At 46.2% G+C, this 17,509-nt stretch overlaps 1 protein-coding gene across 2 annotated transcripts in view; it reads right to left on the bottom strand.

Annotated features, from left to right (window-relative positions):
- Positions 1-4,941: 4,941 nt before the first annotated feature.
- Positions 4,942-17,509, bottom strand: part of LOC132781912 (voltage-dependent calcium channel gamma-3 subunit) — a 31,165-nt gene continuing 18,597 nt past the window's right edge. Inside the window, exons 2-4 of one of the 2 annotated variants that reach the window (XM_060786459.2) lie at positions 10,162-10,245; positions 9,026-9,166; positions 4,942-6,173 (exon numbers count right to left, since the gene is read on the bottom strand). In XM_060786459.2, coding sequence (XP_060642442.2) covers positions 5,659-6,173; positions 9,026-9,166; positions 10,162-10,245 — 740 coding nt within the window. In that variant the 3' untranslated portion in view covers positions 4,942-5,658. The remainder of the gene's footprint in view (positions 6,174-9,025; positions 9,167-10,161; positions 10,246-17,509) is intronic. The other variant, XM_060786460.2, reaches the window with a different exon arrangement.

Here is a 17,509-nt window from a genome sequence, read left to right as displayed (position 1 = left end):
TGGCATCAACGGCTGCTCTGGCCGGACAAAGACATAAGGGAGCAGAAGACACTTCCATCTTGTCTTCTGCCAATATCATCTCTGAGAAGCCCCTCCCCCTTCTGGCACCAACGGCTGCTCTGGCCAGAGCAAAGACAGAAGTGAGCAGAAGACACTTCCATCTTGTCTTCTGCCTATATCATCACTTGAGAGGCCCCTCCCCCTTCTGGCACCAACGGCTGCTCTGGAGAGAGCAAAGACAGAAGGGAGCAGAAGACACTTCCATCTTGCTTTCTGCCTATATCATCACTTGAGAGGCCCCTCCCCCTTCTGGCACCAACGGCTGCTCTGGCCAGAGGAAAGACAGAAGGGAGCTGAAGACACTTCCATCTTGTCTTCTGCCTATATCATCACTTGAGAGGCCCCTCCCCCTTCTCGCACCAACAGCTGCTTTGGACAGAGCAAAGACAGATGGGAGCAGAATACTCTTCTATCTTGTCTTCTCCTCATATCATCACTTCAGAGGCCCTCCCCGTTCTTGCACCAACGGCTGCTCTGGCCAGAGCAAAACAGAAGCGAGCAGAAGACACTTCCATCTTATCTTCTGCCTATATCATCCCTTGAGGGGCCCCTCCCCCTTCTCGCACCAACGGCTGCTCTGGCCAGAGCAAAGACAGAAGGGAGTGGAAGACACTTCCATCTTATCTTCTGCCTATATCATCCCTTGAGGGGCCCCTCCCCCTTCTCGCACCAACGGCTGCTCTGGACAGAGCAAAGACAGAAGGGAGCGGAAGACATTTCCATCTTGTCTTCTGCCCATATCATCACTTAAGAGTCCCCTCCCCGTTCTGGCACCAACGGCTGCTCTGGCCAGAGCAAAAACAGAAGAGAGCAGAAGACAGTTCCATCTTATCTTCTGCCTATATCATCCCTTGAGAGACCCCTCCCCCTTCTGGCACCAACGGCTGCTGTAGCCAGAGCGAAGACACTTCCATCTTGTCTTCTACCTATATCATCACTTGAGAGGCCCCTCCCCTTCTGGCACCAACGGCTGCTCTGGCCAGAGCAAAGACAGAAGTGAGCAGAAGACACTTCCATCTTCTGCCCATATCATCCCTTGAGAGGTCCCCGTTCTGGCACCAACGGCTGCTCTAGCCAGAGCGAAGACACTTCCATCTTGTCTTCTGCCTATATCCTCACTTGAGAGGCCCCTCCCCCTTCTGGCACCAACGGCTGCTCTGGCCAGAGCGAAGACAGAGGGGAGCAGAAGACACTTCCATCTTGTCTTTACTAATAATATAATATAGTATATTGTATATACATATAATATTTACAATATTATAATGTAATACAATATAATACTGGTAATAATAATTCAATGTTACTTTGAAATTAGTTGTTCTCCTCCAGTTTTGATTGTTTTGAGGCATAACATTGTGCCATTGTAATGAATTCCCCTGTTGGAGTAGAGAAGCGCAGGCTACAAGTATGGCAAATTACTAAATAATTTTAACATTACTTGTTCTTCATTTTAAATATTGTGTTTGTTCCCGTGTAAACTATAGTCCGGCCCTCCAATGGTCTGAGGGACAATTAACTGGCCCCTGCTCAAAAAGTTTGAGGATCCCTGATTTATACATTTCTGCATTTTAAATCAACCCTAATCCTAATTCCAACCCTAACCCTAACTCCAATTCGAATTCTAACTGTAAACCTAACTCAAACACTGACCCTAATCTTGACCATAATTCTAACCACAGCCCAAACTATAACTGTAAATCTAGCCCTTACGCTAACTGTAGCTCTAACTCAAACTGTAACCCTGCCCCTAACTCTAACCCTAAACTATTATTCTAACTCTAGACTTAACTCAGACTGTAATCTTTTGCTTCTTAAAAACATGCAGTGCAGTGAAAGGTGCCCGGGGTCTCCTGGCCTGGAGAGAAGCCGAGTGCCAGGCCTTTCAGAAAAGGCAGTGTTGACCTCCTCTTGTTGCTTTGCCAACCCAACCCAAACCCATTCCCTTCTGCCTCCTCTGACTGAGATCTCACTCCAGGTGCTCCATAGGGAAACAGGGGGCTTTCCCGCCCCCATCCCAACACTAGTGATCTTTCCCTTGAAAATTTGCTGCCTGTGTGAGCATGCGCCTGTGTGTAGGAGCCGCTTTGTGCCGGAGCCATCTGCTCTGCTTTGGAGCTGTGCTTGTGCCTTCTCGAGGACTAGGGCTTTGAGAAAAGTTACCATAACATTCCCAATTTAGCACCAGGGAGAGAGAGGAAAGAAAGGCATGAATGCATCCCCATGTGGTTTGCAAAACATGCTCAGCTGCCAACCCTGGGGAGAGGTACAGGGAGCTAAAAACTCCGCATTAAGGAACTCAGTGAATTTGGGTTTTGGTATGAATTCGAGACAGAACTCCAAGGGGTTGAGCTCTGTCCCTGAAAAAAGGGCTCAGTGCTCTGCATATATTCTTTGAAATAATAAAAATTAATCATAACCCTGCAGAAATGGAGGTCACCTCCTAACCCTAATTCTAATCCTAAAACAAAGCCAAACCCTAACTCTAACTTAACTCTCTTACCAAAACATTAACTCTAACTCTGATTCTAATTCTAGTCCCAATTCTACCCCTACTTCTAATACTAGCTATAATTCTAATCTTTATCTATAATTCCAAGATCTCCCCAAATCCAAAATTATCCACATGGGTTTCTGAGATAGTCTCCCCTTTGCTTTCGCATGGTCCAACTTACATAAACGTCGTTCCCTGTGCAAAATTACTATGAAATGACCTTATACTGTGCCTATGTAAGGTAAAGGTAAAGGTTTTCCCCTGACAGTAAGTCCAGTCATGTCCAACTCTGGGGATTAGTGCTCATCTCCATTTTTAAGTTGAAGAGACACTGTTGTCTGTAGACCACTCCAAGGTCATGTGGTTGGCAAGACTTTATGGAGCGAAGTTACCTTCCTCCTGGAGTGATACTTATTGATCTACTCACATTTGCACATTTTTGAACTGCTAGGTTGACATAAGCTGGGTCTAACAGCGGGAGCTCATGCTGCTCACCAGATTTGAACCTGCAACTTTTCGATCAGCATGTGCCCAATTGTGTCCAGTTCTGGACACCACAATTGAAGGGAGATGTTGATAAGCTGGAATGTGTCCAGAGGAGGGCAACTAAAATGATCAAGGGTCTGGAGAACAAGAGCTTCAAGAGCAGGGCATGTTTAGCCTGCAGAAGAGAAGGTTGAGAGGAGACATGATAGCCATGTATAAATATGTGAGAGGAAGTCACAGGGAGGAGGGAGCAAGCTTGTTTTCTGCTGCCCTGGAGACTAGGATAGGGAACAATGGCTTCAAACTACAAGAAAGGAGATTCCATCTGAACATCAGGAAGAACTTCCTGACTGTCAGAGCTGTTCACCAGTGGAACTGCCTGCCCCAGAGTGTGGTGGAGGCTCCTTCTTTGGAGGCTTTTAAACAGAGGCTGGATGGTCGTTTGTCAGGGGTGCTTTGAATGCAATTTTCCTGCTTCTAGGCAGGGGGTTGGACTGGATGGCCCATGAGGTCTCTTCCAACTCTATGATTCTATGTTCAGCAGGTCAGGGGTTTAACCCACTGTGCCACTGGGGGCTCCAGTGCCTATGTAAACATCCATTAATGTCATGTTTAGACTTCTTGTGTCCCACATCCAAGATATCTCACTTACTGCAGATTTGAAAAGTTCAGGAATCCTTAGCATATCTGGCCCCAAGGATGTTGGGGAAGGGACACCCCAGTAGTACAGGAAAGGAAGGCGTAACTTTCTAAGCTCTGTTGCCAGCTCCTTGCCTTCCATTTGTGCTTCAGCCTCAAAGCCGGTGGCTGCAAGTCCTTCACCTGCCCTCAGCCTCATCGATTCTGCAAACACAGAATTTCAGAGCCAAGGAGGCAGATCCTGAGCGTTTGGGGGGATGGATGGAAGGAGACAGCCAGGAGACGGAAGAAACTGAAGAGCCATCTTAAATGTTTCACCCAAGCCCTCAGGGTAAAACAAAATACCCTGACAAAATGCTCCTCACCTGCAGGTTTTGCTTCAGAGCATTCACTGATTCCATATTTTCTCTCTAGGGCTTCATCTATATAATGTAGAATCAACACAGTTTGATACTGGTTTAACTGCCATGGTTTAATGCTTTGGCACCCTGAGAGATGTAATTTGGAGAGGCACCAGTCCTCTTTGACAGAGACGGCAAAATAATTTTCAAAGCTCCAAGATCTAATAGCATGACCCATTCATTCTACAGTCTAGATCAGACATGGACAAACTTTGGCCTTCCAGGTATTTTGGACTTCAACTGCCACAATTCCTGACTTCAGGCCCCTTCCTTTTCCCCCTCAGCCACTTAAGCGGCTGAAGGGGGAAAGGAAAGGGCCTAAGGGAGTTGAAGTCCAAAACACCTAGAGGGCCAAAGTTTGCCCATGCCTGGTCTAGCTGCACCCCTAGTCTCCACACCAATGGGACATGGATCCATTCTGGGTTCTAATTTGCACTTTAAAAGACGCTGAACCTACAAGGATAATCTCTCAATGAAGGGGTTTGGTGTGATTTTTTTCCAACAAGATCCATACTTTTCTAAGTTGTGGAATGATATAGACTGTGCCTTGATTTCTGTCCTAGTTTATCCTGCATATTTCTTATTTTTCTCCTGGTCTCTTATTCAACTATGGGGTGACTGAGTCTCTTTGCATTTACTCCTATAAGCATAGGGCAGTCTATACCCTTTTCCAGCCCTCAAATCTATTTCCAATGCAGGAGAACCATGTACATGAATGTTCCCACCTGGAAGACCTAAATTGCAAATAACCTCCTTTCCCTGCTTTCTTCAATCAGGGCCTTTAGTATTTATCAATATTAGGACCTGACCTTCAAGCTGTTATCATCCCCTCGCCTTTCTGACAAAGGGTCACTCAGCCAGGGCTGCTGATCCAAATGTGTTTTTATTGGTAAACTGGTTTTCCTTTACGCTTGGGTCATGACTTCCCCTGAAAGTCCAGTTTGGGGGCCGGAGGGTTCTTTTCATGGGCTTCATCCCACCTGGAATGTCAAAAGGCGACCCATGGGGGGCAGGTTGAGGACCATCACATTGGAGCAGGGTTTTCTGCCCCAAGTCTTGGAGGTGAGGATGGGACAGACAGAGAATATAGGGAACCCTTCCTAAATGGGTCAAAAGGCCCTGTCCCATTCCCAAAACTGGGTTCTTGAGGATTTAATGCATGCACACGATAACACAATAACCCCTCAAGATGCCAGACACCATTGTTGGAAGTGGGATTGTGGCCCAATCTTCTCATAAGCTCTCCAGCATTTCTGTGGATTGGGCATTTTGGAGAAGAGTGGGCCACCGAAGACCCCAAAACGGGTGCCATGTTCATACATGGGCTAACATTGGCGTGTGTTCCTGGCCAGAGACCAAGAGGGACCGCAAAAGAACCAAGTCAGAGGATGTTTTGGGTCCCAAAATGGAGCAAAACCCCCAAGGAAAGCCTCGAGGAGGCCTTGTAGGATTTCTCTTGGGGAAGAGAAAGGATCCGAAGGTTGCACGAGGAACACCATCACAGAAGGGGGCAGGGCAGGGGGCGTGTTCAGCGGCATCATGCAGGCCGAAGAGCGACGTGGCTGGGGTCCCGCGTCTCCTTCAGACCGGCGTGGTCCGTCTGTTGGCTTGGCTGTTGTGCAAGGCGTCCTTGAACTCCATGGGCAGGGAGTGGTGGATCTGGAGGAAGGCGTGGTCCCGCTCCGAGTTGAGCAGCGTCCCAAGGGTCACCTTGGAGGGGTCCTGCGAGAGGGTGAACATGGAGATGTCGGTGGAAGGGATGGCACCAAAGCCCTTGCCCAAAGGGGACAGGTCCCGAGAGCGAGGCTCCGTAGAGCGGGAGCTGGACCTCCGCCTGAAGCGGTAGCGGTAGGTGGGGAGGCGAGCAAAGGCCGACTTCTTCAGCAGGGCCACCGAGTGGGACTTGGCCCGCATCTGGCGGTGCCTCTCGATGTACATGTGCACCGCAATCACCCCCACCATCTCCGCGATGATGAAGGACAGGGCCCCAAAGTAGAAGGACCAGCCGTAGGAGTAGCTCTTCTTGGAGTCACTCTGCCCAGGGTCCCCAGCGTTCGCTGAGATGTAAACAATGATGCCAATGATGTTGCTGAGGCCTGCAGGGAGGGAAGAGAAGGGGTCGGAATGGAGCCAGATCAGCTATAGGAACACACTGAGTGGCCTTTGGATGTGTCACACTCTCTCAGTCTCGGAAAAGGGCCATAACAAACTTTCTGCCAAGGAAACCATAGGAGAGGGTCACTTAAGAATGTAATGCTTGGCACTTTGATAGGACCAGGATTCTAATCCCTGCTTAACCATGGCAATCCAATGAGTAGCCATGGGTGAGTCACACTTTCTCAGCCACAGACAAGAGCAATAGCAGAAACAGCTGCAGATAAGCAGGATATTTATTTAATTTTTTCTTAATCTTTTTATGTTTTAGGTTTTAATTTAAACACAGTATGAAACAGGTGAAACAACAGATCACATCCTCAGCTGCTGCAAGAATATTGTGCAGAAAGACTAAAAGCAGAGGCATAACACAGCTGGTATGATGGCACACCAGGAAGATCTAATGAGAAACTAAATGTGTCTGGCTATTTTCCCAGTGACCATTGGTATGCCCTAAATTACTATAATTCCCCCAAAATAAAACTCTACAAACAAGATTAAGTTCAACAATTGTTTACTGGATAAACCGGGTGTAAAAGTACAGTTTGATTATGATGGTGTTAGAACAGTGAAATATAAACTCTGAGGTAACAATCTATAATTTCTATGAGGTAAGTATTCTATAAACTATGGCAAGTATAACTATTCTATGAAACATGTGTTATCTATGAACTCTCTATCTATAAGGCAAATATAACTATTCTATGGCAAATATTATCTATTCTTTATTACAAATACTATAAACTCTAAGGCAAATATGTGATAAGGATGGCCTGTACGGACTGCAAGCCAGACCAGACACTTTTCTGGCATCTATAAACTATGATCAAAAGGAATGGAGCCAAAAAGTCTTTCACCAGGCTCTGAGGCAGAATGGGCTGAACCAAAGAGCTCGGCCTATAGGGGGAGCCTAAGCTCCTACTCTAAAACTTAACAGAATGGAACAGTCTAACTCCAGGGAAATAAACAGGCCGAGACTTCACAGCTGGAGTTAACCCTAAACAGTCCTAGACGCTTGGGAAGTGTTCAACTTGTGATTTTGTGATACGAAATCCAGCATATAGATCTCGTTTGCTGTGACATACTGTGATTTTGTGTCAATAATAATAATAATAATAATAATAATACTTCATTTATATCCTGCCCCCTCTCCAAACAGGACTTGGCGTGACTTACAAAAAGTACAACACAGTACAAACTTACAAAACTTACAAAAAGTACAACACAGTACAACACAGAAATAAAACATGATATATAAATAGCAATATCAAAACCTAACAAAATAAAACGCAAAACCAAGGCAAAAATAAAACAAAATATATAATGAAAATATTAAAATAAACAATAGCACAATAGAAATCAGCGTGAATTTAAACCCTTTGCTGGATTTAAACATGTTGCCCACCAGAGGCAAAACCAGTTCAAGACAGTTGGGTTAGTGCAGCTATAAACCACTTACCACCCTCACAGTAGAATTATAAATCAACAATTTTCAGAAACTTGCTTCCATGTCCATGTTTTTAATTATTTCTGAAAAGAAGCTATGAAGGGACTTGTCTAATCACTTTAAGGAGGGCATTCCAGAGCCGGGGGGGGGGGGGGGCACACCAAGAAGGCCACTTCCCTCATTCCCACCAACCGTGCTTGTGGGGGTGGTGGGACCATGAGAAGGGCTTCCCTGGAGAACCTTAAGGCCTGACTGGGTTCATAAGGGGAGATGCCGTTGTGTAAATAGGTTGGACCCAAACCATAAAGGGCTTTATAGGTAATGACCTGCACCTTGAATTGGGCCCAGAAATTCACAGGCAGCCAGTGGAGCTGCTTTAACAGGGGAGTGGTATGCTCCCCATAGTCAGCTCCTGTTAGAAACCTGGCTGCTGCACTCTGCACTAATTGCAGTTTCTGAACCATCTTCAAAGGCAGCCCACATAGTGTGCATTGCAGTAATCCATCCAAGATGTAACTAAGGCATGGACCACCATGGTCAGATCAGACTTTTTGAGGTGCAGGTGCAGTTAGCACATAAGTTTTAACTGTGCAAAGGCCCTGCTGGCCTTCGCCGACACAGGAACTTCAAGAATCAGCGCTGAGTCCAGAAGGACCCTCAGACTGTGGACCTGTCTTCTCAGGGGGAGTGCAACCCCGTCAAACACAGGTTGCCACTCTATACCCTGATCGGCCCCACAAGAGGACCTCTGTATTGTCAGGATTAAGTTTCAGTCTGTTAGCCCTCATCCAGCCCATTACAGCTGCCAGGCATTGATTCAGGACCTGAGCAGCTCCCCTGACATTTGGCGGAAAGGAGTAGCAGAGTTTGTGTGTTATCTGCATACAGTTGACACCAAACTCCAAAACTCTGAATGACCTTGGTTAGCAGTTTCATAGAGATGTTGAATAGCATGGGGGATAGAATCGAGCCTTGCAGAACCCCACAAGCTAAAGGCCAGGGGTCTGAACAGTCATCACCCAGCACCACCTTTTGGGTCCGGCCCTCCAGGAATGAGTATAGCCACTGCAAAGCAATGGCCCCAAGTCCCATCCCAGCGAGTTGACCCAGAAGCATACCATGGTGAATGGTATCAAAAGCCACTGAGATGTCCAGGAGAACCATTCCCCCTGTCTAGTTGTCTGCGGAGGTTATCCACCAAGACAATGGCAAGCCTTCTCTGAGTAAATATTTCATAGAAAATCCTAGGATTCAGAAGGACATAGTGGTTTGATCATTGGAACATTGCCATTATGCTCGAAAAACTCACAGCGACCCTATATTAATTCTGCACCTTTGAAAACTCACCTGCGGAGACAAAGAAGATCCCAGCACTGAGGATGATGTTGAGTTTGCTCTTGTAGAACTCACTGGCAGCTACACAGAGACCTCCAAAGAAGAGGAGACCAACGCTTAAGATGGGGAAGATGCTAGATGCTCTCACTGCACCTGGACGGAAAGGCAAGGAGCCCCCGTTAAGCGGGATTGGAAGGCGTCTGCACCACAGAGCTACAGCAGCTTCATCACATTAAACAGATCCTAAAATATATGGTTTGAGAGGGGACTTCCTTCCTACACAGTTCCTACACAGTGGGCACCATGGGTACCATGAAGCCCTGCAAATGGGGCTGGACTGCGATGGGTCCCATTATCCACTAGCAATGCAAGCTGGGGCTGATGGGAGTTGCAGCTTAATAGCAAACAAAGTTGCAGCTTAATAGCAAACAAAGTGGCATGGCTACTATAAAGAACAGAATGCCCTCTATGGGACTATAGCCTCCAAGGTACATTGAGAAAAGCATCAGGAGTTACAGTCCAAAAGGGCCTTCTTTTTTGGACTGTAACTCCCAAAATCTACCATTCAGTGATTTGGGGAAATCACAGTCCCAAAAGGTCCCTTTCCCCATCTCTGGTCTATAGTCTTTGGGGAAAAGAAACTAAACTACCTATCAAATAATAACACTAACAACAACAACAACAGTAATAGTCAAATACATCTATAAAAGCACATATTAAAACATAGATAAAATACCTGGCAATCACATTAATTTTGCTTGGTTGTCTTAGTCAAGGAATAAGTGTTTCTTAGTCTCCCATCTTCCAAGATCAGATGGAATCTGGTGCCTTGAGAGTATTTAGGTCAATTTATCTCAAATTCTGGGAGATTGTGGTTTCATGAAATCACTAATTTACTCATTTGTTGTCTCCCATTTATGAACCGATAAGTGCATCTGCACTGTGGAATGAATGCAGTTTTAATCCACTGTAACTGTGATACTCAAGGACTTGAGCGTCCTCTGCCAAAGAGTGTTGGTGCACCATTAAACTAAAATGCTAGGATCCCATAGCATTGAGCCATGGCAGTCAAAGTGGTACCAAAACTGAATTAATTCCACTGTGTAGATGTAGCTGGAGGCACCAACAGAGAGGAGAGATAAACTCACGCAGGAGGTATTCAGCTGCATCCTGCTCATAATCGGCGTCTTCTGGGAAGTGATTGATTTGCTTGCAGATACCCCGAAACGTTCCTGGAGAACAAAAAAAAGGAGACAGAACCAAAATGTAAGATGTTCACATTGACAAGTTGCCCAACCAGGTGTCACCCATTCTATACTTATGCTGTTCATTCATTTTCACAATTTCATGTAATGTGTTGTCGAAAGTTTTCATGGCCGGAATCACTGGGTTGCTGTGAGTTTTTTGGGCTGCATGGCCATGTTCCTGTAGCATTTTCTCCTAACATTTTGCTGCATTTGTAGATGGCATCTTTAGTGGTTCTGTTGGCAGTGAAGCAAATGGAGTGTATATATATATATATATCTGTGGAACATCCAGGGTGGGAGAAAGAACCCTTTGCGTGTGCAAGTGCGATACACCTCCCACAGCCAACCCAAGAAGTACGCTCACACATGATGTTGGATAAACGATGGCCACAATTCATTTATTGATAACAGGAACAAGGGTTGGCAGCCAAGCATAGGTTCTGGATCATGATCAGGCAGCCCAATACTGCCCGATCCCGCACACACCAGGGTGCCGCCGGCACAATACTGGGCAAACGCAACTCGGCACCCCTGGGACCACCAGGTGTCCCCCCTAACCGCTAGGGGGGATACCAAACCAGATCCAGGGCTCATGCCCCACGCCAACAAGGAGTTGTGACAAGGAGCATAAAACAAACAAGTAACTGTTAACCAGAACCATGACAAGGTACACACCAACAAAATTAACTGCCAATGAGAACATAAACCGCATGCAGGGTGGGTGGGATGGATCAGCTGTTGCAGGCCAAGTGCCTGCTGGAGAGCCTTGGACAGCCTTATGAAGGCTGCCCAGAAGGATGGAGAGGCCAGCTCAGGCCTCACCCATGGTGGGCGTGGTCAATTGGCCATTGGCCCCTTGACCTGCCGGCGGGAATCCTTCCCGCCATCAGAGGGGGCTTCTGGGAAGAAGAAGTCCCCCCTCAGGCAAGAATGGCGGTGGAGGACACCCTGCACCACAACTTATTTTGCCCGATAAGTTGGGCCATGCCTTTTTCTGGAGTGCTTTGAATGTAATTTTCCTGCTTCTTGGCAGGGGATTGGATTGGATGGCCTATGAGGTCTCTTCCTACTTTATGATTCTTTGATTCTGAAGCAAGTGTGAATGTTGCAAGTAGCAAGCATGAATAGCATTCAGTAGCCATGAAGCTGCAAAGTCAATCAGTGAGGGTATCTGCAGGTATGGACAAGTCTACATAGGGACCACCAAACGAAGCAATGCACAGGTACGAATTAAATAACGTGAGGAAGAACTTCCTAACTGTGAGAGCTGTTCAGCAGTGGAACTCTCTGCCCCAGAGTGGAGTAGAGGCTCCCTCTTGGGGGGCTTTTAAACAGAGGCTGGATGGCCATCTGTTGGGGTGCTTTGAATGTGATTTTCCTGCTTCTTGGTAGGGGGTTGGACGTGATGGCGCATGAGGTCTCTTCCAACTGTATGATTCCACGATTTTATGAAATGCACTGCAGACTAATTCAACCAGAAAAGTCAGCTATAGCAGAGCACTTGAGCCAAGCTGAATATTATTGTGAACACAGAAATTCCAGACCACTCTTACAGCTATCATGTCAGACTACACTGAAATCCACAAGCACGTGAACAATTTCAACAGAAAGGAGGAAACCATAAAAAATGAACAAAATCTGATTACTAGTATTGAAAAACACCAGAATCAAGACAGTAAATAATGAACAACACTCAGAAACAGGAGAACTCCAGACAGCAAACAATTGGTGCTATTCAAGCTTGTTAATTGCAACATTCACAATAGCTTTACACAGACAAGGGTTCTTTCTCAGACATTCCACAGATACACACACACACTTGCCTCACTTCCAACAGACCTCTGAAGATGGCATTAGCCAGAAATGCAGGTGAAACATCAGGAGAGAATGCTACTGGAACATGGCCATACAACCCAAACAACTCACAGCAACCCAGCTTCATGTAATGACTTGCATTCGGAAACACGTTTTCTTAGTTGCCTGGGGTAGCATCGAGGCAGATGGAATGGCACTGACTTGTCCTTAATGTCAACTCCAGGGATCCAATGGGTCCCAATGGGGACAATCGATTATCCCCCATCCCCAAAATGCCTGAAATCAGGGGTCCTCAAATTAAGGCCCGGGGGCCGGATACGGCCCTCTGAGGTAATTTACCTGGCCCTCGCTCAGGGTCAACCTAAGTCTGAAACGCCTTAAAAGCACACAACAACAACAACAATCCTATCTCATCAACCAAAAGCAGGCCCACACTTCCCTTTTTTTTTTTTACTACAAATAAGATATGTGCAGTGTGCATAAGAATTCATGGGTGGGTTTTTTTTTTCAAAATATAATCTGGCCCTCCAACAGTTTGAGGGATGGTGACCTGGCCCTCTGTTTAAAAAGTTTGAGGACCCCTGCCTTAAATTATTCCTGGGCCAATGTCCAAATCCAGACACTTAATGATGGCTTTCAGTGAGGAATGCAGATGACCAGATTGTGGAGGAAGGGATGCAAGATGATCAAGGGAGATGCCTTCCTCTGCAGGGCTTGATCTGCTTTTTATGGTTTTCATGGCAATGTGAACTAACTCTCTCTCTCTCCCTTTCATATTCTGGGAAGCGGATCTCTTTTTTATCTGACTTCTCTTGCCTCTAGCCTTTTGCTTCCAGCTCAGTTCCCTTGAATTCACATTGCTGACTTGTTTCCATCCATGCACTCCTTGCTTTAACCCTTTCTCGAACCCGGAACCCAAGGAAGCAAAATTAAATGAAACCTAGGGTGCATCCACAATGTGGAATAGATGCAGTTTGGCACCACTTGAACTGCCACGGAGGGAGAGAGATGGAGCGTCAAGCCATCAACAGATCCCACTCCATCTCAATGGAGGCATCTCCTGGAAATGATTCATATGCGGAGGCAGCAGGGTTGGGTTTTTTAATAGGTGTGCGGCTTTTTCATCCTTACTATACATCCTATACATGTTTTAAAAGTTTTGATAGAATTGCATAATATTTAATGGTGTCACAACACTTTTGCGGGATATTTTTTTTTAATGGATATACATCGGAAGCCACTGCTTTCCCGCTAAATGCTGACTTTGAGTAATTGCAGACACACTGAGCAACGTGCTTGCTGCTTCTTTTTTGGCCCCTTCTGCAAAATGGGAACACTGCAAAGGAAATCAAGGCACCGACATAGCATTACGTGCATACAATAAGTTTGCAAGGATTTGTGCAACCTTTATCCATTAAGAACTCTGCTCATGCACTGGGGAACTGGAGGAGAGCAGAATTGCATACCCAATTTTATGCAAGAGGAAGCAGTCAGGTTTTAGTTGTACTTCCACAGAATCACAGAATCCACGTGTTTGAAGACCATCCAGCCTTAGCCAATTCTGCTAAACTGGAAGACACCATGCAAGCACTCCCAACAGATGGTCATTCAGCCTTTGATTAAAAGTCTCCAGAGAAGGAGATTTCACCAGACTCCCAAAAGGAAGGATATCATACAGCAGGAACATAAAATCATACAATGCTATTGTTGAAAGGGACCGCCAAAGGCCATCCAGCCAACTCCTTTCTGCCAAAATAGAAGACAAATTCAAGCCTTCCAGACAGATGGTCATCTAGCTTCTGCTTAAAAACCTCCAGAGATGGGTACTCCGAAGCATATTTGTATATAACATGCCTTGGGTCTCATGTTGAGAAAAGGTGAAATAATAAACAAACAAATGAATTAATGAATAAATAAATAGATACATTTTCCAGGCAGGTGGCACTTCGGTAACTGCCTTGCCTTTGCTTTCCATCTGGCTGCCCCCAGGAGACTTCGGAAGAGGGGCCGGGCAGGAGGCCTGGTCCTTGGGAGGAAGTTATAGTCTCCCAAGGCCCTAATGATGGATTTTGTTTTTTATCAGTTCAGCACCCATCTGCAAACTTCTGTCAGGGAAAAGTGACTTTCTGCAGCTTGGCTGAGCTGCAGGCCACTTCTGCGAACTTCACCAGGAGCTTGGGATTTCTAGTTCTTTTTAATAAAAATCAATATTTTAATAAAATGATAAAGGTGTGGGGTGGGTATGGGATATTTTTATATGAACTTTGTATAAGGGAATAATGCACGAAATATTGTCCGTTCCCTCCTTTTTTCCCTTGACTTTTGCCCCAGAAAGAAGTGGCCAAGGACTGTTGGAGTGCTCGAGGGAGAATCCCTGCCTCCCTCGAAACTTCCTTTTGATTGACTCATCTGCATGGACAAAAGAAAAGCCATTTGTGATTTCCTTTCCTCGCCCTCTAAGTTAGTCTAGCGAGATGGGGAAATCTATTTGGATTTGGACACTATGATTGATTTACAAAGGGCAGTGTTGATCCCCCCGAGGTCTGCTGCCCCGTTCTGTTTGTTTCTTCCACCAAAACCCATCAAGGACAGGAAAACCTTTGTTTACGGCGATCACACCTTGCCAGCCAAGACAAAGCCTCACATTCCAGCTGGCTGGCAATCTATAATCCTATCATTTTCCCCATTGTTTGCGATCGTCTCGCCTTCTCGCTTCTGATTCGTCCATCTCCAGAAGCGAGAGAAATGTGCCGATTGGCTCCCCAGAGGCGGAGAAGGTCGCTGATTGGCCCAGAAGTAAGGCAGGCCGCCAAGCCTCCTCCCAGCTGTTCAGCTGTCAACTAATCAGCGCGAAGCCGGGCGGAGAGGGGCGGGCGGGAAATTCAAAAGGTTTTGCTGTACTTTCTCTATAAAATGCCTGTAAAATTCTTTAGCATCATGCTTGTAGTGGAACTATCCCTACAATGCATCCGATTGCAGCTGTATCGCTAATAAAACACCTCGGTCGCTGAAACTTCTTCCACTTTGGTGAGGATTTATTATTTTTAATATTTTTATCGCTGAAATTGGCTTCACTGGCCTCACCAAGGTTCCAGGACTCTCTTTGGTGCGGTCCTCATGGATCTCCTCGGCTGGGGAGACCCTCCTAAAAGCAGCTCGATATCAAGTCCATTTCCACTAGAGTTCGAAGAGGAACTCAAAGGTCATCTATTCTAATCCCCTTCTGCTAGGCAGGGATACACAACCAAAGCACTCCTGAAAGATGCCCATCCAACTTTTCTTGAATACATCCCCCTCACCTAGAAGCCAATCTCTAAAGGTCAATTTCCACTAGAGTTTGAAGAGGAACCCAAGGGTCATCTAGTCCAACCCCCTTCTGCCATGAGCTTTGGGGGCGGGCAGGTACCCTTCTACTAGGCAGGGATACACAACCAAAGCATTCTCAAACAATACCCATGCAACCTCTCTTTAAAAGATAGCCTACTACCCTCCATAGCTGCTCATGTTTTATTAAAGTTGGAAGGGTCCCCCAAAAGTCATCTAGTCTAGCCCACTTCTCCATGCGAGGATACACAACCAAAGCACTCCTAAAAGGTGTGCATCCAAACTCCCTTTAAAGACCCCAAAAGAATGAGAGTCCATCTCTCTCAGTCCATCCATATTCTATCAGAGTTGAAAGGGGGACACAAAGGTCATGTAGTCCCACCCCATTCTGTCATTCAGGTGGGCACACTGAAATAGAGATACCACCCAACATCTCTTTAAAGAAGGAGAATCCACTGCCTTCGAAGGCAGGCTGTGTTCCACGAGAGCTGGAAGAGGAACCCAAAGGTCATCTAGTCCAACTCCTTTCTGAAATGCATACTTTTCCTTTTTCCTTTCCTCTCCATCATTAGCACCAAAGTCCAAATAATCAGGCAGGAAGGAGGGAAGGGTTTGGGGGGTAGGCAGATACCCCCAATCCCTCCCACTTTGCGCTCATATATAGCAAAGAGAGAGTGCTCCATCGAAACAATTCCCACCCACAATGAAGAGAGTTGCTTAGGAACCTGGGTGCTTGTGGGTGCTCTTCAAGGCAAGGCAGGAGGCAGAAATCCAGTGCGGAGCTGCATTTAAAAAGACAGGGATCACAGGCAAATTTGAGATCCAGCACAGACCCGGCTCCATCCCTCCGCTACACAAATGCCACAGAAATTCATTGGCAGACCCCAAAGGTCTGCAAATTAGTGGTATATGAGGGTTCAGAGCTCCTCTGCACCAATTCTTGTTCTGTTTTGGAATAACCTCTTGCATTTTGACACCAGGGTCATTGCAAAGCCCGAGAACCATAGAACTGTAGAGCAGCAAAATCCAAAGGGGTTCCAAAGCCCATCTAGTTCATCCCGATGCTGGGATAACAGGATATCCAATAATATAATGTGGAATGGCCTCCAATGAAGCACAAAAAAAGTACCTTAGGTACCTGATATACTCAGTCAAACCTAGTTAGTAGCCTGTCTCTGGGTGGATCTACACTGTAAAAAGAATGCAGTTTGGCAGCCCTTCAACCATCACGGCTCTGTGCAATAGTTAAGCAGACCCAAGAAAGGGAGGCATAACAAGAAGGGGTTCTGGAGCCCTTCCTTGTCCACTTCAATGCAATTTTGTGGTATCTCTTCCAAAGTCAGAACATATTTCTGGATGCCAGATGAATACGGGGTTGCTATGGGAACTATCTCCGGATTTTAATGAATAGAGTGGAGGTTCCCCCCTCCCTCCGCCTCTCCCTCCTTCCCCCTTCTTTTCCTAAAATCCAAGAGAAATGTCAGAGAATAAAATAGATTGGCATTGGTGTGCCGAACACTCACGATTGCTGATGCCGAGGGAGACATAGAACACCTTTGGATAAGATGCTGAGGGAGACATAGCACATCTTTAGATGGGATACCAAGGAAGATGTAACACACCTTTGGATGGGATGCCGAGGGACATATAGCGCACATTTGGATGGGATGACAAGGGAGACACAGTACACCTTTGGATAGGATGCCGAGGGAAATATAGCACACCTTTGGATGGGATGCCAAGGGAGACATAGCATACCTTTGGATAGGATTCCAAGGGAGACATAGCACACCTTTGGATGGGGTGCTGAAGGAAACATAGTGCACCTTTGGATGATGTAGCACAATTTTGAATGGCATGCCAAGGGAGATAGCAGACTTTGGGGTGGGATGCCAAGGGAGACATAGCACAACTTTGGATGGGATGCCGAGAGAGACATAGCACATCTTTGGGTGGGATACCAAGAGAGACATAGTAAACCTTTGGATGGGATGCTGAGGGAAACATAGCACATCTTTGGGTGGGATGCCAAGGGAGACATAGTGCACCTATGTATGGGATGCTGAGGGAGACACAACACACCTTTGGATAGGATGTGAAGGAGACATAG

This window comes from Anolis sagrei, chromosome Y, assembly GCF_037176765.1.
Source record: "Anolis sagrei isolate rAnoSag1 chromosome Y, rAnoSag1.mat, whole genome shotgun sequence".
In the NCBI taxonomy this organism is placed as follows: Eukaryota; Metazoa; Chordata; class Lepidosauria; order Squamata; family Dactyloidae; genus Anolis; species Anolis sagrei.
The sequence above is the reverse complement of the archived record's forward strand: the minus strand, read 5'-3'. Positions and strand labels throughout refer to the sequence as shown.